The sequence below is a fragment of the Pleurodeles waltl genome, chromosome 6 (assembly GCF_031143425.1).
Source record: "Pleurodeles waltl isolate 20211129_DDA chromosome 6, aPleWal1.hap1.20221129, whole genome shotgun sequence".
Classification (NCBI taxonomy): Eukaryota; Metazoa; Chordata; class Amphibia; order Caudata; family Salamandridae; genus Pleurodeles; species Pleurodeles waltl.
Genome location: NC_090445.1, coordinates 983,869,436 through 983,896,154, shown reverse-complemented (window position 1 = coordinate 983,896,154; position 26,719 = coordinate 983,869,436). Strand labels below are relative to the sequence as shown.

Genomic DNA, 26,719 nt, shown 5'->3' with positions numbered 1-26,719 from the left:
TATTTTTGGCATAAGAGTGTGACTCGTTACTGCTGTTTTTTTAATCATTGAAGAGTTATTTCCTTCAGGAGCCTTATTGAAATCCAAGATGGCTGTCGGTGCAAGGTAATACGTCCATTAATAAGGGACCCCTTATTTATTTGAGTTTGTAAGCAAACAACTGGCTTACCATACTGCCGCCTTGAGGTTTTGATGGGTTCCAGAGAAACATCATGATCCACTGCCAAGAGCGCTTTCTTGAGGAATTGGAGTTCCCTTAATTTGTGTGATTCTGCTATGGCTGGGGAACACTAATTCAAGCAGGGCAAGTTAAAGGATAAAAAGAATATAAGTGATTGGCAATAATTCCCCACGTGAAACAAGCTAAAATTCCCTCACTTTCTTCACCAAAGATTTTCATCAAATTGAATTGGTTCCTATTTTAAAGGTATGGCTGTAGGCAGAAATGGGCCTAGAGCCTGTTTCAAAAGCAAAAAACAAAATAGCAGACTCGTTCTTTCACCATGCTTGTCTTCTTCTTGTAAAAAGAACAGATGATGGACCGAATGTGAAACAAATCAAACATCACCCCCAGTCACAGATCTGGGTTTTCTACATCAGTTTATTTTTTTTTGTTGCTCGCCATGCCTTTCCAGTTTGGAACCAGCCATATGTACATCAGTCTTGACCCTGCCCCCCAGGGGAACAGTCCAGCCCAAACTGCCAGGCCAGGTCCTCCCTGGACCAGAAGTAAGCATCCTGGGACTGGTTTCATGGTATCACGCCTCATCAGCCAGGCTAGCTTGACTCTGGTGGCATAGAGAGCATGGGACCCACGTTTGGCCATACCGTTTTCACTAGGCGACAAATAGAAAAAGGACGAAAGATGGATGGAATGTAGAATAAATCAAACATGCAACACCAGTCACAGAGCTGGCTTAAATCCATCATTTGTTTTTTTTGTTTTTGTTTTTTGCTCAGCATGTCATTCCAGTTTGGATTCAGCCATGTGCAAATCAATCTTGACCCTGCTCCTCATGGGAGCAGTCCTGGGCGCAAGGACTTGATTAACTTCAAAGAGGCCTGCCCTGTCACAAGCAGACATAGCTAACTCCCAGGCTTGTATTCTTCTATTGCTCAAATCCCACCCCCTTCCCAGCTAGACAGGCCTCCATCACAGTGGGCTTCTTGTTGACATCACATTGTCAGATCTTGCTGGAATGTCCAGACCTGCTTGACAGGTCTGGGTTTTTTCCTATGACATTTAGGGTGCACTTCAAAGGAGAGAAACATAATGCCAACACAGTTTGCGTGTATCCACTGTCTGGTTACTGAAAGTTCATCTTTGCCCTACTAGATTCCTGTCTGATTTTGTTGGGGGTACAGAGTTTGCCTAAAGCTGTATCTTATTGTAAGATATGGGAGGACATTAGGATTAACATAGTACACTTACACACACACCTAGCCGTTAAACCCAAGATTAGTGTAACCAAAGGCTTTGGCTGTAATGAAAATGCCCAAAGTAGGCTTATCTCTGTAATTTTGTGTATTGTTTTGTTGTTTGAATCAGTAGAATTGCGTTGCCATCGTCCCTGGATTCCAGTTATGGCTCATTTGGGGTCATCAGATTCCAATAATGATACATTGGGCGAGTCCCTGGATTCCAGTAATGTTTAAGTGGGTTCCACAGAAGTCAAAAGTTTAAGAATCACTGCCCTAGAAGACTGGAGCTATTCTCGTCCCCTTGTACCAAAGACACAGAAGTGGACTCCAAACATCATAAGATTGACCCCTGTTAAAGTTACAGGGACACAACAAGCTACAAGAGGCCTTTTCTTGCAACTGCCTAGTGACATTTGGACCTGGACTGCACTCTCCTGTTGACCTCTGCCTGCGTATCTGTGAGTCTCCAAGCACCTTCCCTCAGGTCTTTGGGGGAGGGGGAGTTAGGGGCATTAGAAGTTATTCCTGCGGTGGATTGATACTAGAAAGATTAAAGTCACAAGGTAAAATCCTTAACCAGCATGAGCCTGCTTAGTGTATCTGACCTGCGCTTCATTATGTTAAGCGCCAAATTGGTCCTAGGTCCTGTTCTACTTCAACCATTGAATATCATTGGCACTTCGTGCTTCATGGTGCTATTTCTACTTAAAACATAAAAATAAATCATAACTCCGGTTTCCTGGTTAAGCCTGTCTGCTGTGTGTCAGACCGACCAGGAGGTTGAGCTCAGGGTAATTTACTGAGTTTGACGATTCACTGTGACAGGGATTTTGATAATACCTTGTGATGGTTCCACCCTGCCCACCAACCACCCACCCCTCAAATAATAAAATAATTTATTTTTTCATTCTCAATCGGACCAACTCCTTTTCTTAGCCTAACTTCTTGGAGAGTAGAAACCGAATGACTAGATGCTTCTAACAGTGTATTGATATCCTAAATGTATATGCTGAAAGATGGGCTAAAAGCGATTGTTGTGGAATATGGCTTTGGACTGATATCCGCTTTTGAGGCAAAATTTAGGTCATTGGGATGTCCTAAGAGTTTGTGCTCAACCGTTCCCATTGTGCCTGTAGTTTTATGCATCTTTAAAAAGATCCTAGTTATGGTGAAATGCAAAGATATAACTTCATCACACTACAGGTTTTTGCTATATACTTGCTAGAGAGGTGGGATATTGGGCGAATGTATTAAGAAATATTCTTTCTCCTGGTATCCAATGAAGCCATATATCTGTTAGGAGATTCTTTGGTTTCCTTGACTAGGATCCTCCTGCCGCAAAGCTTCCTCTTGAATTATCTCTGTACAATGTCTCAGATGTTCAAAAATGTTAGAATTCTTAATGCTTTCACAAAGTTTCAAAAGGTTTTGAAAATAAATCTTGGTGTTCAAAGAGATAGTGTCCGCAGTGGTCACTATAAAAGTGGCAGACGGCTTTCTTAATTGACTTTTACTGGAATCTTCACTCTAGGTCATCTGCCAGGTACAGTGCCTAACTTTAAAACAGATATACTATAGTTTGTTGGAAATCCGAGCTCTCCATAGGTATAAAAGTATTTTGAACAGGTTTAACTGGATGAGGTGGTATTTGGTTAGACAAACCTCAACACACTGCAGGTCTGCTGAGGAGTAAATGAGTCAATTATTACAGGATCCACTATTAACCCTCGACACGCCGTCTAGCAGGGCTACTCATTTTTGTCCCTTTATTAACTTAATGTAGAGTCATCAAGGAGGCCTCTTCAGCTTTGGCCCAATTTCTCTTTGAGTTTTCACACACCATTATCTTTGGTGGGGTCAGTAGTTAATAGACTTTAGAGCTAACAGTGCCTCTTATTATAACTTTAGAGGCCCCAATAACCCATACATAATGCTCATCATCAAGAGATGTTTGCTTCAAAGCTTTATCTCAAAGAATACAAATAATAAAAATCAAAGTACATTGCTTATATTATCAATGCACACTTTTTCAAGATCATTAAAAACTGTCAGTCACCAGATCCTCGGGGTCTGCGCACGTTCCCAACACGTCCGCCACTGAACAGCTCCAAGACTCTGATAGATAAATCACAGAGGCTAAGAGAGTTCAAGAGGGGAAGAGGGGATTAGGAAGGGAAACAGCTGGGAAGGAGACCTGTAGTAAGAAAAAGGTTAGAACACACAATATGAAAATTATATCTCCTGAAATCAATACTAGCCTATGATTCTAAGCATAGTCATTCTGAAAACATGAACACTCTAAGAATTAAGTTTTAAAATGACGAAGTTTCAAGATGGCCGGATACCTGTAAGGGAAACAAGATGGATTAAATGAAAACTTTCTTATTCAAGTACTTTCCTTTACATGAGAATCAGAAAAACATTCTGACTAAATTTTAACCAGTCATATAAATCCTTTTTTGAGAATGCATACTAGGACCATACAATATTGCATCTAGAAACTCTGATCTTCTGTGTACTCTTAAAATGTTTCAACACAAATTGCGCATATTGTAGATTTTTGTGTATATATATATATATATATATATATATATATATATATATATAGTAAACACCATAAAAGGATTGTGCACCATGAATAACACAATATGGATTCAGGAAAACAAATCACATAACTTGTCAACTCGAATATTACATGATAAATATCTTAGAATAGTGGCATACAATAAGCAACATGAATTAAACTCGAGGAGAGAATCGTGCGTCTTGCCGATTCGAGTGTCACCATGTAAAATGCCAAGAAATGATAGTACGCAATGTATATCAGTCATATCATCATTAAACGAATCGCGCGTCTTGCCGATTCGTAAACCACGATGTAAATGCCAAGAAATAACAGCTCACAATGAATAACAAGATCAAAGTACAATTAAACGAATCGCGCGTCTTTTGCCGATTCTTAAGCCACCACGCAAATGTCAAGAAATGGTAGCACGCAATGAACAACAAGATTAAATTATCATGAAACAAATCGCGCGCCTTGCCAATTCGCAAGTCACCCTGCAACTGTCACAAACACTCAAGCGCATATTTCACACGCGCAAAGTACTCTGTCAAATCATAAAAGAATTAGGCCCAAGAACATGAGAGTTCTCCATAACGGCGTCGGGAGGCCAGCCCAACCACCGTCTTACCGCCCAGAACAAGGATCTCCAAATGAAGAATGAAAGTCAGATGTCTGGAAGATCAAATAGACCACCGGGACAGGAGCTCAGGAAGTAGCTGCTGCTCTGCACCGGGACCTCTGAATAGTGAGCACTTGGAGCTGGGCTGGCTCTTTTTTATAGAGTCTTGGCCCAGCCCACAACCACACCCAGGCATGTTGCAGGGAAAGTCTCTAGAAGGCCCTGGAAATGGAGCACCCCCTAACACACTCTGAAAGCCTGCAGCAATACATTGCAAATGAACAGCATTTGTAAGCACATTAAAATTAAGGATTCAGGATTGAACTCTGCAATACAAAAGGTTAAACAACAACATATCAGCACAATGCATAAATTACGTTGTTTTGAGAGTGCTGGGTTTTTGCATTCTAGTCGCCAATAGAGCGCGCACTGACCTGGTGTTGCCAAAAATTTTTTTTCATGGAAATAATAAAATATAAGAATGAAATGCTGCCATCAAAGCACAGCAACAAATATTATTTGTCAAATGTATTCACCCATCTCAGGGCTTGAACAAATTCACTTCACCACTCCCATTGTGAGTCTTATTGATCAGGTGTTCAGATAAAAAGTGGAGGGACAATAAAATATGCCTTTGAGTCTTTTTCTTATGTCACATTTGCTCTGTGTTCACAAACAGAGGTCAAAAGTCAGTTTTTCTTACAATTAATTTTCCTTCTGGCTGCAGAGTTCCAGGACTTTGTAAAGTGAACTGTGTGAACTGCTGCTTAGAATGTAAACTGAAAGTATATGGGGTGTCAGGTTTTTCCTAACACACAACTTTTAAATGACTAAGTCAACTGTGCAAACCTTTCAAAATATATTTCAGTAGTTGTGAAATCCCTTTATTAATATTTCTGTGTGATTAAATAATATTTTAATAGGATGAAAAAAAATAGAATACTTTACATATTGATGTGCAAAGGATGTGTTTTGTGAAACACAATTTTCACATATCGTTAATACACTATATAGTTTTATCTGTAAAGCTGCAAGTCAGTGGAGAGGTTTTTGGACTTTTCTTGGAAAGTTACTGTGTGTAGATGACAATATGTTACCACACCATGGTTTAGTAATACATTCATTAAAATTGAGTGTTTAAACAAACTGAGAAACACTCCTGCCCTGATGGCAATGTTTTTAGTAACCTAAAAGAAGCCCTAGGTTATGTGGGCTAGACCTCATGGGTATGTGGGCTAGATTCCTGTGATGCATGCAGCAAGCTTTAGTCTGCTTAACCAAACAAAAGAGGTTTTTTTGTACTGCAGAAATGCTGAGCTCACATATTTGAAGGTGCAGTTATTTGTGAGAATTAAGAAAAAGGCGACTCTGTAAACTATTTGCCTAGGTTCACACAATTTGAGACCCATTTACTGGTCAAGTACATTACAGTTAGGTCGAGTAGATTATTTAAGTTACTCGACCTGCAGGTCTAGTAACATTTTTATGATTTTCAAACCCTGCATCTAAATGTAGTATTGTTGTTTTACTGTTTAGAATGCTAGGTGGTCTGGTGACAAAATGCAAGTGTCGCTCTCGCACGTTTTATTACTGTTAATGATTCCTTCTAGTGATGCAATGTTTCCAACGACTCACATCAAGCTCTTGTCCTCATCCATGGTGACGAGCTTGCCAAAACATCTCGAAGGAGCTGAAAGGATTACTTTATTAGTGCAGTGTTACTTGTCGCTTAATATTCTGATGCATTGGGATCAACAAATAAACTTAATTTTCTATTTGAGATGAAGGGGTTGAGGAAAAGTAGTTATGTATGCAAAATTTTCATAATAGTCCAAGTGCTGCTTCATCTCTATTGTAATTCTTCTTATTTTATTTTTTGGTCACAAACAAATATAGACTTAGCTAGGATGCTAGTGTCCCATATTCTCAATCATTCTAGTGGTATCTCACCTGGTTCACTTCAAGTGCAGGAGTTGCTGCTTGATGGTTCGAGGGAGCTCCACATGCTCAAGTGCTGAATGTTTTGTTCTGATGGAGATTTCTAGCTGCAGATTCCTCACCTTTTGAATATTCCTGAGGCTTCAGACTAGATGAGGAAGATTTTTCAGCTGTTACCTCAACTCATCGATAGGTGGTGCCATATGGCTCTCCACTGTTCTGGAAATAACATGCAGAGCCAAAGTAGGTGGAACCCCTGTGCACTGACATCTGTTCCTTGTTTTTCCACACCGATACAGAGCTCCTTGTTTCTCTAAGACTTACTTCAATCTTTCCAATGTTCGAGGTGTTCAAGGTATGTCACAATGTGAAATGACAGGCTTCAAGCCCTGTAGGGGCTGTCGCAAACCGATGTCTGTGACAGGACACCATCAGGTGTGCATGTGGTGCTTGGGATCGAGCCACAACTCCAAAGCCTGCTAAGACCATGTGAAGAGTTCTCTCAGCCCTATCCAGACGACCATTGGTATGACTTTCAGGTGGCTAGTGACCTTTATACTCCCCCCACCATGGCCAGCAACAGAAGAATCTGCTTACAGCGCCAAGGTAATGCATTGGTCAGCCAAAGTTTTCAGCCTTTAGCTCCCTTTCCTAAATTCTTCAGCAGGGGCCGACATCCTCATAACCTCTCTTGCCCTTTAATCAGGCCCTGATGGACACTTTGTTAGGTGCTTGAGCCAAAACATGTTCTGGCCTGCCAGCCAGTCATCAGATTGCCAGGCACCATCGCCTTGATCCTGGTGACCTGACTTTCTTTTCTCACTGCCCCTCACCGGACATCCTGGAGGTGCAGGCCTCCAAAAGTTGTTCCAACCTCAATATATTTCTGTCCACTCCCCCTGACAGGGAATCTAAGAGTGGAAACGATTGAGAACCATGCCTTCTCTTCCATCAGCCTGGCTCGCCATTCCATCAACTCAAGGCAGTTGGTGGGCTCCCACAGTATTTGAAAGTTTGTGCCACAAGACCTCCCTAATGTCCCTGGTGACATTCATCCTATCCTGTTTAAGGCGATTCAAGATGATGGTGATGCGACCAAGTTTACAGTTCCAGTGTTGCCGTTCCCCACCATGTGTGACTGCGCTCCACTGGGTTCTCCAATGATATCCAGTCCTTCTTGATGGACTTGCCCTTTGACTGTACTCGCCTATTCAGGGACCAGCCTGGGTCCGCTCTCGAGCGGTTCAAGTAGGGTAGGACTATGGCTCGTTCCCTGGGTCTCTCTTCCCCAACCATAGCAGCTCCTCTGTTTTTTTTTTTTTGTGGCTGTGGCCGAGGCACCCCGTTCTGCCAGTCTGTCCAACCACTATGTCGGAGGCTGGCCTGGTTTGTAGTGGGTACCTTGGGTACTTACACCTTATACCAGATCCAGTTATCCCTTATTAGTGAAGTAGTAGTGTTCTAGCAGCTTAGGCTGATAGAGGTAGCTATAGCAGAGCAGCTTAGGCTGAACTGGGAGACATGCAAAGCTCATGCAATACCACTTATAGTTACACAGTACTTATACACAAGTAAAGACAATAGTCAGTGTTACCACAAATAAAGGTATTTATTTGGGTGACACAGTACCAAAAATATCTTAGAAGCAATACTCCTTCTGGAGGTAAGTATTATACACACTAGACACCAAAATTAGACAAGTAAATAGTCATAGAACAATACAAACAGTAGGAAATCCTATAGAATGCAATGGGAAAAAATAGGTCTAGGGGCAACACAAACCATATACTAAAAAAGTGGAATGTGAATCACGAATTGCCCCCTAGACAAGTGTAGTGTGTGCAGAATCGCTGGGAGAGTAAGAATACAATAACGGTAAGTAAATTACCCCACCCCAGAGCCCACAAAAGCAGGAGTAAAGTACTTCAAGTTTCCTTAGGACACACTACACATTGTTTTGGGGATTTTGCAGCAGCCAACCAAGTCTGCAAAGAACAACTGCTGGATTATTGGACCTGAAGACCTGCAAAGGAAGGGGACCAAATCCAGAAGTCGAAAGAAGTTCCAGGAAGGACAGGAGCCCTTGCCAACCTGCAAGAGGGTGCAAAAGAAGAGTCCCCGGTTAGTTGAAGACTGCAGAAATGCACCATAGGAAGATGCCAGCGGGTTTCTGCATGATGCAAAAGATGTCCCACGGTGTGAAGATCGTTGCAGACGAGATTTCGTGTTGAAAGGCACCAACAAGCCTTGGCTACGACAAATGTACGTTTTTTGTCAAAATGGCATTGGGTGGACCCAGGAGGGACCAGGGGGCCTCAACTCTGTGTGAGGAAGAAGAGGGGGCTCTCAGCACTTTAGAGAGCCTTTGGAATGCCAGCCAGCACCCCCAGAAGCTGCAGAATCCGGGTTCAAAGGAGGTGCAAAACGTGGTTGATGCAGCACAACAAAAGAAGGTCCCACGCCGCCGGACAACAACTCAGCGAGCTGAGCGTCGCAGGATGGAGTGCTGGGGACCTGGGCCAGGCTGTGCATGAAGGAATTTTGCAAAGAGTGCACAGAGGCCTCAGGAGGTGAAGAAGACACAGTACACAGGGGTACCGTTGTTCTCAGGGAAGGCAAGGTCTTACCTCCTCCAAATTGCGTCAGCAGGACCTCAGGACAGTCTATGTCGATGATGTCCACCCTCTGTGTCCTTAGGAGCACGCTCGTCATTGTGAGAGGAGTCCCAGGGTACCAGTCGTCATCTTGAAAGGTGCCTGCTTGCAGCAGGGGATTGACTCCGTCACTCCACAGGAGATTTCTTCGGTCCTTCTGGTGCAGGATGAAGGCAGGGAGTCCCCAGAGCGTGCACACCGTGGAAACTGTTGCAGTTGCTGACTTGGAGCTGAGGTTGCTGAAGAAAAGGGTCTCTTGTAGACACTTTGTTGCAGTTACAGCGTTTCTTGGAGCATGGATTAGAAGAGTCTGAAGTTGTTGCAGAGGATTCCTGAAGGAAACCTGCAAGCAGAATCTGAAGAGAATCCACAGGAGAGGCCACAAATAGCCCTGAGAGGGTGATTGGCTACCTTATCAGGTGTGGACCTATAAGGAGGGGTCTCTGACATCACCTGCTGGCACTGGCCACTCAGAGGCCTCTAGAGTGCCACCGCACCTTGCAAAGCAAGATGGCTGAAGTCTGGGACACACTGGAGGAGCTCTGGGCACCACCCCTGGGGTGGTGATGGACAAAGGAGTAGTCACTCCCCTTTCCTTTGTCCAGTTTCCCGCCAGAGCAGGGGAGAAGGGGTCCCTGAACCGGTTTAGACACCATCTGTGCCCTTCAAAGCATTTTCATAGGCTGGGGGAGGCTACCCCTCCCCAGCCTGTAACACCTATTTCCAAAGGGAGAGGGTGTAACACCCTGCTCTCAAAGGAAATACTTTCTTCTGCCTTCCTGTGACTGGGCTGCCCAGACCCCAGGAGGGCTGAACCCTGTCTGTGAGGTGGCAGCAGCTGTAGCTGCAGTGCAAGCCTCAGAGAGCTGGTTTGGCAGTACTGGGGGTCCATGGTGGCGCCCCCAGGATGCATGGAATTGGCTCCCCAGTACCAAATTTGGAATGGGGGGTACAATTCCATGATCTTAGACATGTTACATGGCCATATTCGGAGTTAACATTGTGAAGCTACATATAGGTATTGACCTATATGTAGTGCACGCGTGTAATGGCGTCCCCGCACTCACAAAGTCAGGGGAAATGGCCCTGAACTATGTGGGGGCACCTTTGCTAGTGCAAGGATGCCCTCACACTTAGTAACTGTGCGCCTAACCTTCAGCAATTGAAGGTTAGAAATATAGAAGACTTATAGGTTACTTAAGTGCAGTGAAAATGGCTGTTCAATAGTGTGTGCACTATTTCACGCAGGCCGCAATGGCAGTCCTGTGTAAGGGTTTGTCTGAGTTCTCTAAGGGTGGCAAAAGAAATGCTGCAGCCCATATGGATCTCCTGGAACCCCAATGCCCTGGGTACCTAGGTAACATATACTAGGGACTTATAAGGGAGGGGATCCAGTGTGCCAATTGAAATTGGTAAGTGAAGTCACTGGCCTACAGTGACAAATTTAAAAGCAGAGAGAGCATAAGCACTGAGGTTCTGATTAGCAGAGCCTCAGTCACACAGTTAGGCACTACACAGGCATCACATTAGGCCACAGACTATTAGCACTGGGGTCCTGGATAGCAAGATCCCAGTGAGACAGGCAAAACACACTGACATAGTGTGTTTTTACTGGGTCACTGGGATCCTGCTAGCCAGGACCCCAGTGCTCATAGATAAAAACCTGTCACACACTCACAAACAGGCCAAAAGTGGGGGTAACCATGCTAGAAAGAGGCTACTTTCCTACACACTACATGTAACCCAGCAGTATTGCAGTTGCCTCCAAAGTGCCCAACGCCACTGTAGCTAAGGTAAGCAGGCTGCACAGTTAGCCCTGCCCCCCTTCTCCCCCCACCAATCTCCATCTGCCAAGTCTTGTTAGCGTATCTTTCCAAGAGCACAACCACCCGGAGGGAGGCAGAATCCACCGATTCTACCGGGGTTTGCAGGCCATCATCTCAGACAGGCGGGGTCTGCAGATCATCCTCAAAGATACACCCTTCACCTCCTTTTGTTGACCACCTCACCTTCCTCCATCCCCACAAAATTCTCCAGCATTGGCTGACGTCCTCATAACCTTTCTTGCCCTTTTAATCGGGTCCTGATGGACACCTTGTTATATGCTTGGGCCAAACCCTGTTCTGGCCTGCCAGCCACTCGTCAGGTTGCCAGGAACCATTGCCCTGCTCCAGGCGAATTGACTCACCCTGGCCTATGTTTTGTCTGCCCACAACCCTGGATGTTGGTGTTGGACCTGCAGGACACCTATTTCCATATACCATCATGCTGTCCCGTTGGTGATACCTGTGATTCGTGAAGTGACAGGAACATTTTCAGTGTGCTGTGCTCCTCTTTGTCCTCACTAGTGCCTCACGGGTGCTCACAACAGTGATGGCGGTGGTTGCAGCACAACTTTGGAGGAGATTAAGGGTGCCAACTTTCCCTTTACTCAAAGTGTGGCTGTTGAAAGTGGGCTCGCCCCAAACAGTCATCAACCAGTTCGAGACTATGGTGAACCTCCTGTTACCTTTAGGGTTCACTGTCAACGTGCTAAAGTTGCTTCTTCTCAGATGCCCCTCTTCATCAGAGCCGTTCTGGACATGGTTCAGTTTCATGCTTTTCCCCTGAAAAAGATAGCAAAGGACATCCAGGTTATGATTCCGATCTGTCAGCCTAGGTCTTAAATTTCAGTGAGGTTGGCTCTGAGGCTGCTGGGACTGATGGCCTCCAGTTTCCTGCTGGTTGAGCACGCAAGGTGTCATAGGCAGGCTCTGCAGTGGGATCTTAAGTCAAAGTGGCCCCAACATTCAGAAGCTTTCTCTGACAACATTCAGATTTCGTCAGAGAGTGCATTAAATTTGCAGTGGTGGTTGCAGGACTGCGATTGGGTCAGTGGCAGACCCCTAATGCTTCCCCATCCAGAGCTGAAAGTTGTGACTGACACATCGCTCCTGGGTTAGGGTGGCTATTTAGGAGAAGTAGGGATCAGAGGCTTTTGTCTCTGGCAGGGATTCGGCTCCACCGCCACCTTCTGGAGTGTGGCTCTGAAAGCCTTCCTGCCGTCCATCAAGGGAGGCTGGTACAGATGCTCATGGTCACATCACCAACATATGGTACTGCAACAAAAAGGGCTGTGGGGAGTCACACGCCTGTGCCAGGAGCCTTTGAGGCTCTGGAAATAGCAGGACCGCCAGGGAATTTTCTTAGAGATGAACCACCTAGGCAGGATTCTTGAATACCACGACGGACAAGCTCAGCTGTCGGCAACTAGTGGCTCACGAATTGCAATTAAAGCTAGAGGTGATGCAAAACGTCTTTCACAAATGTGGAGAACCTTGGCTGAACCTTTTCGCCAATAATTTCAGCACTTTCGTACATTAGCGTTTCCAAAGGGTCTCTACCTTGGAGATGTGTTCTGCCTCAAGTGGAACTCAGGATTCCTGGATGCCTAACCACCAATATCACTCCTCCCCCGAGTTCTAAAGAAGGTCAGGATCAACCAGGCCCAGGTCATCCAAGTGGCTGTGGATGGGGCAGGAGAGTTTGGTATCCAGAACTCTTGGGCTTAAACAGATGTCCTCTGACCAGGTTAGCACTCGAACCCTAGTGCAACATTAATCTGGTCCTTACTTATTTGATGTTCACTCCATTTGAACTGCTTCACAGCTGTCCTTTGCAGCTCCTTACTATCAAGAGTTTGTTCCTCTTCGCCATTGCCATCACCTCGGCAAGGCGTAAGTGTAAGCTGTTGGGTAGACAGATGAAAAGTTAAAGCACTATGCTATATGAAATTCATAAGGATGCTAATATGAAATACATCTCCTTGTTTACACGAAAAGGCAATGTTTCGATTTGCTGCTTAGATTATTGCAACAACTTTTGCATAAAAAAATGCTTCTTCCAGAGTGCACCAACATTAGTTAATATTTTTTCCAAATAGATGGAAAGCAGAGGATGACTAGTTCGATTCACAAATGTATACTGTTGTGATAGTGGCAACATTGGTGAAAGAAAGACACTCTCAGTGTAAAATTAGTTTTGTGATGGAGATGTAATGCACAAGGCCCCAGTACACTAAGCCCGTTAGAGAAATAGCAGGTACTATTACCTTCCTGCAATAGAGCAGGAAAGTATGCCTTAACAGTAGCTGCAGGGTCACAGAGTTCCAAGGGATGGGGCCGAGGGTGGAATTCTATAATGCTTATAATGCAGATAGTGGGCATAGCAGGTGCCGATGCCCGCGAAAACCTGAGTGCAGGCCAGTAGCAGAGCTCGCTCTGTGCGACTCAGTGAGCTTTGTGTGGCCTCAAAGGTCCAGCATGGAGCCCCTACAGAGAATATCCTGCTCGGGAAATGTGGAGCATGCCGCCCAGGTTGTGTGATTGCTACAGGGCAGCCCTTTGCCCTCGTCTATCTATTGAACGAGTGCCCCTATGAATCATCTTTGAATCTTTCCCGGTTCCTTACTCTAGGAGTCCTGATGATGATTCTGCATGTCTAAAAGAGATCGAAACCTTGAGTTGTGTCGCAGACCCATAATGAAATGTTGTATTATAACTAAACGGACCATGCTTTGTCTGGTGATATGCACATAAGATCACTTTATTCACATGTGTATCACACTAAAAAGAGCACGGAGGACGTTTGTCACTGACACAAATTCTTTATTGTTGAATTATTCTTTCATTAAATAGTAACTGAGTTATGACTGTTGTTTTACATGTATACTAGGGACCACAATTCTTTCATTTACTTGAATACCCCAGGTCACTAGTATTGCTGGGATGAACCCTTTTTTTTCTATCACGTGTTAATTAAAAAGAGGCATACTAAGGGCCTATTTTAGAGAGCAGCGAGTGTGAGGCCATATATCATTGTGGCATGGGATAGCACCTCATAGGTGCTAAAATATAGTTGGCAGATCACTAACCCCCAGGGTGATTGATAGTGTTGATAGTGCAGGTCACCTGGCCACTATTGCTCCCCTCTTCCTTTCGCTCTGAGTCACTGGATTTCAGATTACTTCTCGAAAAAGTAATTCATAACCTTGACTGGGAATATATGTTCCTCCTGCTTACCTGGATTTACATGGGTCTGATATTTACCTGCTATGTACATCTTATGTAAAAGAAACCTATGGTGAGGGTCAGGATTATTTTGGTGTTATCAGACCTATTATATATTGATCAGGGAACCCGGCAATGGTTTCCACTTTCGCTTCTGTGTTTTGCATCGGTTATTTAACCTCTGGCAGCGAAGCTTATTCTGGATATGGAGGTGACTGGTTTTCGATTACTACATATCTAGAAGTCATTTCCTTATACGCCAATGACATTTCTTTACCTGAGTTTACCCCAAGAGAGGTGCAGATCATAAATGAGATTGGCTTGTTTTCTGACGTAGGGTAACTAGGCCAAGTCTAGCACCTTCCCCGTCCCGCCAATTGCAGACATGAAAGATTAAATATCTTACCCTCTGATTAGGGTGACCACAGGCAATTTTAAACAGTTGGGGAGCCACATTGCCAATGAAGAGATCAAGTTCAGGACAGACAATATTCTTCCTATGCTCAAAGGACTGAAAAGAGATATGTCAGACTACAGCCACCTAGTTCTGTTAGTGGTGGGAATTGTGGCACTGGTTAATATGGTTGCCCTACTCTAATGCCTGCAGGATGTTAACTTCAAGATTGTACATTCCTTTCTTGAATGCATTATCTCCCTTTTCAGGATATACCTATATAAATAAAACGAAAGGCACAGGGTCACATCTGCCAAATTTTACAAATCAACAATTGATTCGGAGGAGTTGGTGTATAATGGACTTAACATTACATTACCGTGTGGCAGAACTAATAGATCTAAGGTTCAGTCTGATACGGTCTATGAAATAGAACTATAAGTATGCATAAACAAACCACCCTTAAACTTTTTATTTGAGGAAAGGGACCCCACCCCCAAGGACAACCCTCCAACAACAAGTAGTCCTCCATGTTTGCTGTGATGCAGTGTTACATATGCATTGAAAGGACAAGTTAACTAAGGACACTTCATTATGAGTGAGTGCATGACTTCCCGCAGATGACTGTCTTATTGAGACTCGAGGGCCGGGATAGACTTAGGATCTCCTGGGCTAGTGGTGGATCAGAATTTATGGAATCCTTTTGTGAACTCCAAGCAAATTTTACCTTCTTCAGAACCAATTTAATTGCTGTTTAGAGCTCTGTCACACCCTCACCCCATTCCTTGCCAATGTAGAGATGCTGCATTTTTTCAGTTCCTTGGCGATAATGCTGTACATTCATGATAGCTGAGGATGGGAATACAATCTCTACTGTGTACAGGTCGTTAGTGATAAACTCACTAGACATCTTTCACAGTCTTTGACAGGGCTTAGGATACTGATGTAGGCCTCATCAAAGATTTAGACTGGCAATATGCCCTTGTGGCCCATCATGGTACTCATTTAGACAAATTAGATACGTACATCAAATACACTACACAAGGAAACGACTATGACGTATTCAGAGACTCCGCTGCTGCACTTCTCAATTGCCACATAGAGAAGAAAGATGTTCTTTACATGATCTGAAGTTGCAGAGACGTTTCTTTTTTTTTTTGGGTGCGGCATTGGAAGGGGTGTTCTTTGCAATATTATATCATAATACTTTAAACATATTGCTTTGAAAAATACCTGTGTCTCAATAAATAAGAGAACCTTTCTGGATTTGAGGTTAGTACTTGTGAAGGGGGACATCGCACATAGTGGAGATTAGAAGAAGAACCACTCTGATCAGTTGGAAAAAACTGTCTACATAGTTATAGGCTGATGAAAACATCAATATACGAGGTATGTGGATGCCTACAAAATGATAGGGTACCCAGTCAGGTAGTTGTGGGTCCCATGCCAACTGTGTCACTGGAACCAAACTATACCTGGCTGATGACCCCGCGCTAGGGTGAATCCAGGCCTGGGTTGCTTGTGTTCCGGTTCAGGGAGGAACTGACCTGGCAATTTAGCAGGACTGTTCCCATTGGGCCAGGGCCAAGAATGTCTTGCATATGGCTTGGTTCAAACTGAGATGTTGTGGTGGGCGAAAAGCAGTGCTTTGTGATGCGGCCCAAAGCAACTACCAGTGGCTGAGATTAATTCAAGCAATCTATCCATCGCTTTGTTTTTAGTACCCTAAGTGGTACTAAATATCGGTCCCTGCACACTGTGCCAGTGGAACAAAGCTAAACTGGCTGATGAGCCCTAAGATGGGTGAAACCGGCTCTGGGTTGCTTGTGTCCCTGTTCAGGGAGGACCGTGCATGGCAGTTCGGGCTGGACTGTTTCTATTGGAGCAGGGCCAAGAATGATTTGCATTTGGCTGGTCCAGACTGAGGTGACATGGTGTGCAAAATAAAACTGGACTTGAATGCAAACCGAGTAATTGCTAGTGGCTGAGATTAATTCAAGTACTCCACCCATCATTTTTGTATGCTGAGTGGTAGGCAGCACAGCCGTTAATGTTGGGGCCTGAAAGTGTTAACCTCTTGGGTGCCTTGGACGAGATGATCTCGTCCAAGGCTACAGTTCCCCTGTGCCTTGGACGAGATCATCTCGTCCATGGCACAGAGGAACTTGGGGGCGCGCTAGCGTGCCCCCCGTGCACCCCCCCTCCCCCCCCAAGGCGGGGATGGAAGGGGAAGACCTTCCCCTTCCCCCCCCCCGTGACGTCAGCGCGCGCGCGCTGATGTGTCACAGGGGCCTCCCTCGTCGCGCTGGAAGCACAAACAAAAAAAACACAACAAAAAAATTTGCCCTGGTGCCCTGAGGGTTCTGCCCCCCCCCCCTGGGGGCAGTTCAGCCTAATAATAGGCCGATCTGCCCCCAGGGGGGGCAGAAATGGCCTAAAATAAATTCCCCCCCCCCAGCCCCCACCCCTTCCCTGGAGCGACCCTTGCCTACGGGGTCGCTCCCCCTGTGTGACATTGGCGACAAAAAACAAATCCCAGGTGCCTAGTGGTTTCTGCCCCCTTGGGGGCAGATTGACCTAAAATCGGCCAATCTGCCCCCAAGGGGGGCAGAAATGGCCTAAATACAAGTTGCCCCCCAGGGGAGCGACCCTTGCCTGATGGGTCGCTCCCCATCTCGAAAAAAACAAACAAACAAAAAAAAAACACAAAAAAAAAATTGCCCTGGTGCCCTGAGGGTTCTGCCCCCCTCTGGGGGCAGTTCGGCCTGATAATAGGCCGATCTGCCCCTAGGGAGGGCAGAAATGGCCTAAAATAAATTTGACCCCCCAACCCCCACCCCCCTCCCCCCGGGAGCGACCCTTGCCTACGGGGTCGCTCCCCCTGCGTGACATTGGCGCCAAAAAACAAATTCCAGGTGCCTAGTGGTTTCTACCCCCTTGGGGGCAGATTGACCTAAAATCGGCCAATCTGCCCCAAAGGGTGGCAGAAATGGCCTAAATACAATTTGCCCCCCAGGGGAGCGACCCTTTCCTGATGGGTCGCTCCCCATCTCGAAAAAAAACAAAGAAACAAAAAAAAAAACACACTAAAAAAATGTGCCCTGGTGCCTAGAGGGTTCTGCCCCCCCTTGGGGGCAGATTGGCCGATTTTAGGTCAATCTGCCCCCAAGGGGGCAGAAACCACTAGGCACCTGGGATTTGTTTTTTGGCGCCAATGTCACGCAGGGGGAGCGACCCCGTAGGCAAGGGTCGCTCCGGGGGGGGTGGGGGTTGGGGGGAAGAAATTTATTTTAGGCCATTTCTGCCCCCCCCCCTGGGGCCGGCTGAGCTACAGGCCAAACTCCACAGGTAGGCACCTTGCAAAAAACACCTCTGTTTTCTGTGAAAAAATATGTTGTGTCCATGTTGTGTTTTGGGCCATTTCCTTTCGTGGGCGCTAGGCCTACCCACAGAAGTGAGGCACCATTTTTATCGAGAGACTTAGGGGAACGCTGGGTGGAAGGAAATTTGTGGCTCCTCTCCGATTCCAGAACTTTCTGTCACCGAAATGAGAGGAAAAAGTGTTTTTTGGGCCACATTTTGATGTTTGCAAAGGATTCTGGGTAACATAACCTGGTCAGAGCCCCGCAAGTCACCCCATCTTGGATTCCCCTGGGTTTCTAGTTTTCAAAAATGCGCTGGTTTGCTAGGTTTCCCCAGGTGCCGGCTGAGCTACAGGCCAAAATCCACAGGTAGGCACTGCTTTTTATAAAAAAAATTGATGTGTCCACGTTGTGTTTTGGGCCCTTTCCTTTCGTGGACGCTAGTCCTACCCACGCAAGTGAGGTATCATTTTTATCGGGAGACTTGGGGGAACGCTGGGTGGAAGGAAATTTGTGGCTCCTCTCAGATTCCAGAACTTTCTGCCACAGAAATGTGAGGAACATGTGTTTTTTTAGCCACATTTTGAGGTTTGCAAAGGATTCTGGGTAACAGAACCTGGTCCGAGCCCCGCAAGTCACCCCTCCTTGGATTCCCCTAGGTCTCTAGTTTTCAGAAATGTACAGGTTTGGTAGGTTTCCCTAGGTGGCGGCTGAGCTAGAGGCCAAAATCTACAGGTAGTCACTTTGCTAAAAACAGCTCTGTTTTCTGTGATGTGTCCACGTTGTGTTTTGGGGCATATCCTGTCGCGGGCGCTAGGCCTACCCACACAAGTGAGGTATCATTTTTATCGGGAGACATGGGGGAACGCTGGGTGGAAGGAAATTTGTGGCTCCTCTCAGATTCCAGAACTTTCTGCCACAGAAATGTGAGGAACATGTGTTTTTTTAGCCAAATTTTGAGGTTTGCAAAGGATTCTGGGTAACAGAACCTGGTCCGAGCCACACAAGTCACCCCTCCTTGGATTCCCCTAGGTCTCTAGTTTTCAGAAATGCACAGGTTTGGTAGGTTTCCCTAGGTGCCGGCTGAGCTACAGGCCAAAATCTACAGGTAGTCACTTTGCTAAAAACAGCTCTGTTTTCTGTGATATGTCCACGTTGTGTTTTGGGGCATATCCTGTCGCGGGCGCTAGGCCTACCCACACAAGTGAGGTATCATTTTTATCGGGAGACGTGGGGGAACGCTGGGTGGAAGGAAATTTGTGGCTCCTCTCAGATTCCAGAACTTTCTGCCACAGAAATGTGAGGAACATGTGTTTTGTTAGCCAAATTTTGAGGTTTGCAAAGGATTCTGGGTAACAGAACCTGGTCCGAGCCACACAAGTCACCCCTCCTTGGATTCCCCTAGGTCTCTAGTTGTCAGAAATGTACAGGTTTGGTAGGTTTCCCTAGGTGGCGGCTGAGCTAGAGGCCAAAATCTCCAGGTAGTCACTTTGCTAAAAACAGCTCTGTTTTCTGTGATGTGTCCACGTTGTGTTTTGGGGCATATCCTGTCGCGGGCGCTAGGCCTACCCACACAAGTGAGGTATCATTTTTATCGGGAGACATGGGGGAACGCTGGATGGAAGGAAATTTGTGGCTCCTCTCAGATTCCAGAACTTTCTGCCACAGAAATGTGAGGAACATGTGTTTTTTTTAGCCAAATTTTGAGGTTTGCAAAGGATTCTGGGTAACAGAACCTGGTCCGAGCCACACAAGTCACCCCTCCTTGGATTCCCCTAGGTCTCTAGTTTTCAGAAATGCACAGGTTTGGTAGGTTTCCCCAGGTGCCGGCTGAGCTAGAGGCCAAAATCTACAGGTAGTCACTTTGCTAAAAACAGCTCTGTTTTCTGTGATATGTCCACGTTGTGTTTTGGGGCATATCCTGTCGCGGGCGCTAGGCCTACCCACACAAGTGAGGTATCATTTTTATCGGGAGACGTGGGGGAACGCTGGGTGGAAGGAAATTTGTGGCTCCTCTCAGATTCCAGAACTTTCTGCCACAGAAATGTGAGGAACATGTGTTTTTTTAGCCAAATTTTGAGGTTTGAAAAGGATTCTGGGTAACAGAACCTGGTCCGAGCCCCGCAAGTCACCCCTCCTTGGATTCCCCTAGGTCTCTAGTTGTCAGAAATGCACAGGTTTGGTAGGTTTCCCTAGGTGGCGGCTGAGCTAGAGGCCAAAATCTACAGGTAGTCACTTTGCTAAAAACAGCTCTGTTTTCTGTGATATGTCCACGTTGTGTTTTGGGGCATATCCTGTCGCGGGCGCTAGGCCTACCCACACAAGTGAGGTATCATTTATATCGGGAGACGTGGGGGAACGCTGGGTGGAAGGAAATTTGTGGCTCCTCTCAGATTCCAGAACTTTCTGCCACAGAAATGTGAGGAACATGTGTTTTTTTAGCCAAATTATAAGGTTTGCAAAGGATTCTGGGTAACAGAACCTGGTCCGAGCCACACAAGTCACCCCTCCTTGGATTCCCCTAGGTCTCTAGTTTTCAGAAATGCACAGGTTTGGTAGGTTTCCCTAGGTGGCGGCTGAGCTAGAGGCCAAAATCTACAGGTAGTCACTTTGCTAAAAACAGCTCTGTTTTCTGTGATGTGTCCACGTTGTGTTTTGGGGCATATCCTGTCGCGGGCGCTAGGCCTACCCACACAAGTGAGGTACCATTTTTATCGGGAGACTTGGGGGAACATAGATTAGCAAAACAAGTACTATTGCCCCTTGTCTTTCTCTACATTTTTTCCTTCCAAATATAGGAGTGTGTGTAAAAAAGACATCTATTTGAGAAATTCCCTGTAATTCACGTGCTACTATGGTCACCCCGGAATTCAGAGATGTGCAAATAACCACTGCTCCTCAACACCTTATCTTGTGCCCTTTTTGGAAATGCAAAGGTTTTCTTGATAGCAATTTTTTACTCCTTATATTTCAGCAAATGAATTGCTGTATACCCGGTATAGAATGAAAACGCACTGCAGGGTGCAGCTCATTTATTGGCTCTGGGTTCCTCGGGTTCTTGATGAACCTACAAACCCTATATATCCCCGCAACCAGAGGTGTCCAGCAGACGTAACGGTATATTGCTTTCGATAATCTGACATTGCAGGGAAAAGTTACAGAGTAAAACGTAGAGAAAAATTGATGTTTTTTTCACCTCAATTTCAATATTTTTCTTTTTCAGCTGTTATTTTCTGTAGGAAACCCTTGTAGGATCTACACAAATGACCCCTTGCTGAATTCAGAATTTTGTCTACTTTTCAGAAATGTTTAGGTTTCTGGGATCCAGCATTGGTTTCATGACCATTCCTGTCACTGACTGGAAGGAGGCTGAAAGCACAAAAAATTGCACAAATGGGGTATGCCCCAGTAAAATGCCAAAATTGTGTTGAAAAATTGGGTTTTCTGATTCAAGTCTGCCTGTTCCTGAAAGCTGGGAAGCTGCTGAGTTTAGCACCGCAAACCCTTTGTTGATGCCATTTTCAGGGGGAAAACCACAAGCCTTCTTCTGCAGCCACTTTTTCCAATTTTTTTGAAAAAAACGAAATTTTCACTGTATTTTGGCCAATTTCTTGGCCTCCTTCAGGGGAACCCACAAAGTCTGGGTACCTCTAGAATCCCTAGGATGTTGGAAAAAAAGGACGCAAATTTGGCTTGGTTAGCTTATGTGGACAAAAAGTTATGAGGGCCTAAGCGCGAACTGCCCAAATAGGTAAAAAAAGGCCTGGCACAGGAGGGGGAAAAGGCCTGGCAGCGAAGGGGTTAAAGGAGTTTATAGTTTACATAAGTATTTCATGATGACAGCTGCATTCTGTATCAGAATAGTAGTACAGGAAGCCACTAATGCCTGAATTAAAGTTTCAAAATTAATCCATTTTACAATACCATATATTCCTATTGAGTAAGAATAATATTTGGAAGCTCAATACCATTAATCTACAGGATCTGGAAATAGTCTTGAGATGTATTTAAAATACAATAAATCATAGCTGTATCCATCTAATACTTTTGAATTATTTGTGATAAGTATAGGAAGTGCTAGAAACAGTTACTGAAATGAGACATGTTGCACATTCAATTTATTGCATGTTGTGTGTTTATTGCCCACATTTAGGAGTATCTTCTTTTTTCCTCTCCTGTAGCTTTTCCGTGGTTTGGAATGGATATCGGCGGCACCCTGGTGAAACTGGTCTACTTTGAACCCAAAGACATTACTGCTGAAGAGGAACAGGAAGAGGTGGCGAACCTAAAAAGCATTAGGAAGTACTTAACCTCCAATACAGCTTATGGTAAAACTGGGATCAGAGATGTTCACCTTGAACTGAAAAACCTGACCATGTGTGGGCGCACAGGGAACCTACACTTCATCCGCTTTCCCAGTTGTGCAATGCACAGGTTCATTCAAATGGGAAGTGAAAAGAACTTCTCCAGCTTGCACACTACACTCTGTGCCACAGGAGGTGGGGCTTACAAGTTTGAGGAGGACTTTAGAACGGTATGTGGACAAAGTGAACAGTACTTAATGGGGAAAAGGGCTCCATGATTAGTTAGCTTTAAAAATATATACACCATCTAAAATGTTTACACTCTTAATCCACTTTATGAAATTTCTTGAGCTAGTATTTGAATGGAAACTTTACACGCCTTTAAAGGGTTGTTTTCCAGAGCCCCACTTCTGTTGCCATCCTGCATAATCCGTCCTGCCTACTTCAAACCTTTCATGTGAACATCGATCAATAATTAGCTTTTTTCCTACTAATTGGTGCCTGTGTTACAACGTTACAGCTTTATGAACACCTGGGCTGCACTATCACCTAAAAGGTTTCCCCCTGAATGCTTTTTTGTCATTGAGATGTTTTTGTTAATTTGTTTCTGCATCTTTGTGTCCAGCTATAAGAAACGCTTAATTTGTGATTGCCACTTGGCTTTTTTTTAAATTTACAATATCTCTGCAGTCGTTTTATGAGGCTACATCCTGTTGTCTCAGACTCATTATGGTTACTATGGTTGGCTCTTTAGTTATCCTTTACTGACAATGGAAGTCTTTTAAGTTGTTCGAAAACATCTAAATGGTTTCCAGGACTAGGTGCAGTAACGTGACTGGATAAGGTTACTCTCGTAGCTGAGAAGAGGAATTACAGTCCACAGTGTAAGGTTCTCTCGGTGTACTTGAGGGTAACCTTCCATGCTCTGAGACGTGGAGCCAGACTGTATAACCTTTATTAAGCTCTACCCAAAGTGCCATCTGTCAGTGTATCTTTAAAAACCTGCCAGTCTTCCCAACATACAGTACAGAGTCAGTCAGGCAGCTCTTCTTGCTCACTAGGAAGGATCCACGAACAAGAATATTTTTGACTCATCAATTTGTGATGTTTTTTTTTCCCTTACTCAATACCCCAATCCTCTTAAATTCCTCCACTAAACGTCTTATGATGATTGCAGACTTTTTAACTACATTTATGTGCGATGAGTGCATCTTTTTTTCCATTTCTTTCTGAGATGTATTACCTACTCTGTGATATCTCTTTATGTTGTCTATTGAGCCTCCATGCTGGGTTTTCTTTGTTTAGTTTTTTTTCTGGGGAGGGAAATAATTACAGGAAGGGGTGGGTTAATATCTATAAATGCTTCACTCCAAAATCATTCATAAAGGTCAGACGTAAGAGGGCTTTCATAAATGTTCCTCCATCACAGGACATCAATCCTCTTCAGAAGAGCTCCTCAACATCTCAGTGGTGGAGGGAGAGGCATTAGTCAATCACGTGGACTTGACTGTTTATCTGCTCAGAAAACAACATTGCCTCCATCAATGCCAAATCGCTCTGTGATGGTGTTGTCACTGCTGGCCAAACCTTGAACTTAATTGCTTGCTTCCAGATCTGTGATTGTATTAACTGCTTCAGCTTTGGCACCATCTCTTCCTCCACCACCAATACCTAACCTCACCTCCACTGTCAAAGGAACAGTTATGGGAGAAGCCTATTCGACATTAAGAAGAAATAGCAGTGCCATTCTTGACAATGGACGACTGAATGGATTTGTGGATCAAGGTCTCACATGACTTGTACCCCTCACAGTTCTGTTTCAAGAAGAGACTTGTCATTGAACACAAACATATATTTAGTCAGTATTCTGGACTCCCTGTTAAAGGTCCTCAATGGATGGCATCATATGGTTTCATGAGGTGACTAACAGGGCAGCGGAAGGCTTCATATTGCAAACTCTACCCCCACTATTTGACACCTTTGTTAAATTTGAGTTGCAACTTCTTAAACACTAGGCAATATTTTACTGGTCTTAGTTTCAGTGTTAAGTACCAAATATGAACACATTTCTGAGTCTAGCCTCTGTGAAGCCAGGTGAATTCTGAATGGAGAAGAATTGTAGGCCTCCAGAGTCCAGTCTTATTTCTGCAAAAGATCTCTCTTTTAGATTGACAGGTTGTATTTGTGGCTAATAAATGCTTTTGCAACACTGTTTTGACCTCTTCTGCACTCCTTGAAAAAAAGTATCAAGAAGATGGATACAGATAGCTTTGGCTACAGGTTTGAGGGCTACAAGCCCTGATTCTTTTTTAGGTCATAATAGTGGACATTTATGGAACTGTTTGCACTTTGTCATTGATCTGTTTCCCGAAGAAAATAAAGAGAACTTTAAAGGTGTTCCCTAAAAAGGAATGATAACTTTGGACCAGGTCAGTTAGGGCAAGCGCTCAGCTTACTTAGTTGCTTTTGATATTTGTTTTGCTGTCTCTGTGAGGCATGCCTTGTGCTCAGCCTCACTTCACAGACCCCTTAAGCACATTAGAAAATATACACACGTACTTTTTTGTGGCTTTTGCTTATTGGGTACCCATGCAGGTGAAGAAATTCAATTTATAAACATAGAATCTGACACACTAAATTCCAATGGTCTTGAGAAAAGTGATTCCGATGGTTCAATTCGAGAGTCATTGACACTAGAGGTCATCGATGTTCCCATATTCCCTGTTGGACACGACAGTTGCAGCACCCATACAGTGATTCTCTAGCTCTGCAACCTCTGTTGAGTGCGATGTGAAGGTTCCCTTTTTAACAGAGGATTAGAAAAGACGACTGATTGCTGAATATGGTAAAAAATGACTACAAAATCAAATTCAGTTTTTTCCCATCTCACAATTCTTCAAAGGTGATCAGACTTCTACATCCAAGTGTCTTGCTCAGAAAGCACAGAGGGTGCTATAGATGGTACCAAGACCGCAGAACGAAAGCATCTACTTTCATTCCTTCATGGTAATGTAAAAAACAAAATCTGGAGCCTGAATTATCACCACATCCTGGATCTGACATAAGTAACAAATGTATTCATAGTGCTAGCTCTCTATTAGGTTTTCTCCTATTTTCTTCCAGCAGACTTGATGGAAATTTTGAGTAGTGCATATTTCTAAATAGAACTTTCACGATTTAAAAGACATTTATGACCAGTTCTGAATGCTTCCGTGTAGCATCATATCAGCACCAGCAGTGTTGACTAAGTGTTTGGCAGTTGTAGAAGCTGCTTAAAGATGGAAGAACTTATTTGTCTATCTGTAGTTGGACGACTAGTAACCTATCAAGGCCAATTCTGTGCTATAATGGATGACAACTCTGGACATTCTCATGCAATTAGGTCTAAAAAGCGGTCCATCTGCATCAATACTACAACCAATTGAAAGTATACCTTACAGAGGAGTCACACTGGAGAAAAGCATGTCCTTCATAAAAAAGACCGCCATCTATACTTTTGTAGAGCAACACATTAAAGACGACCCCTGCCTCATTGATCTACCAAGTTTTCTTCCTGTTGGTAGCAAAGACTTGTGCTTCTTCCTGCTCTGTCCTGGTTATTGACAACTGAGACAACATTCTGCACAACAAACCCCTTGCTATCCATATCTGATAGAGATTTCTAGTTGAAGATTACTTACCTTAGAATTTCCCCAGGCGTCAGACTGGATCCAGAGATTTTTGTTCCAGTAATACCCTTGCCGTAGGTAGGTGGCGTCAGTCGACTCTGCGGGCGTCGTTGGCGTCGTAGTCGCTGTGATGATGTCGGAAGTATTACATAGACGTCGTCCTAACGCAGTGACATCAGTTATTTTCTTTCCGCGCCACGTGCTGATCCGGAAGGAGCTACCCTGGTCTCTTTTTGACCGACTTCGACTGTTTTGTCGAGTTTTCGTGAGATATTTGGTGTTTCGAGGATGTCCCCGAAGACCTGTTTCAAGCTGTGCGAGGACTGTCACTGCATGATGTCGGTGACGGATCTGCATCGGGTTTGTTTGTGGTGTCGTGAGCGCGACCACAACCAGAAGTCGTGCTCCGAGTGCCGGGCCATGCACCAGAAGGCCTTGAGGGAGCGGTCCCTCAAACTCATGGCGGTCCGGCCCTCGGGTCCGTGTAAGTCTCGATCGATTGAGAGCAAGGTCTCGAGACCGTTTGCAGAGCCATCACCATCTTTGAAATCTTCGGGTGCAGGTAAGAAGAAGTCAAAGAGGTCCCATTGCTCTCCGACTTCGCCCCATCGCTCGGCTGACGCGACGCTGGAGGAGCGTCGATGCTCAAGGCTTCTGTGCTCGGAGCTTGCGTCTGGGTCTGCTCCACGCTTCCCTGAGTTTCCCGGAGCAACCCCTGCTCAACTTAAAGAATTCTGTGAGGCC

At 44.8% G+C, this 26,719-nt stretch overlaps 1 protein-coding gene across 2 annotated transcripts in view; it reads left to right on the top strand.

Moving 5' to 3' along the window:
- Nucleotides 1–26,719, top strand: part of PANK1 (pantothenate kinase 1) — a 159,568-nt gene that overhangs the window by 43,407 nt on the left and 89,442 nt on the right. For both annotated transcript variants that reach the window (XM_069239862.1, XM_069239863.1), the window contains exon 2: nt 22,185–22,537. In XM_069239862.1, the coding sequence (XP_069095963.1) occupies nt 22,185–22,537 (353 nt within the window). The remainder of the gene's footprint in view (nt 1–22,184; nt 22,538–26,719) is intronic.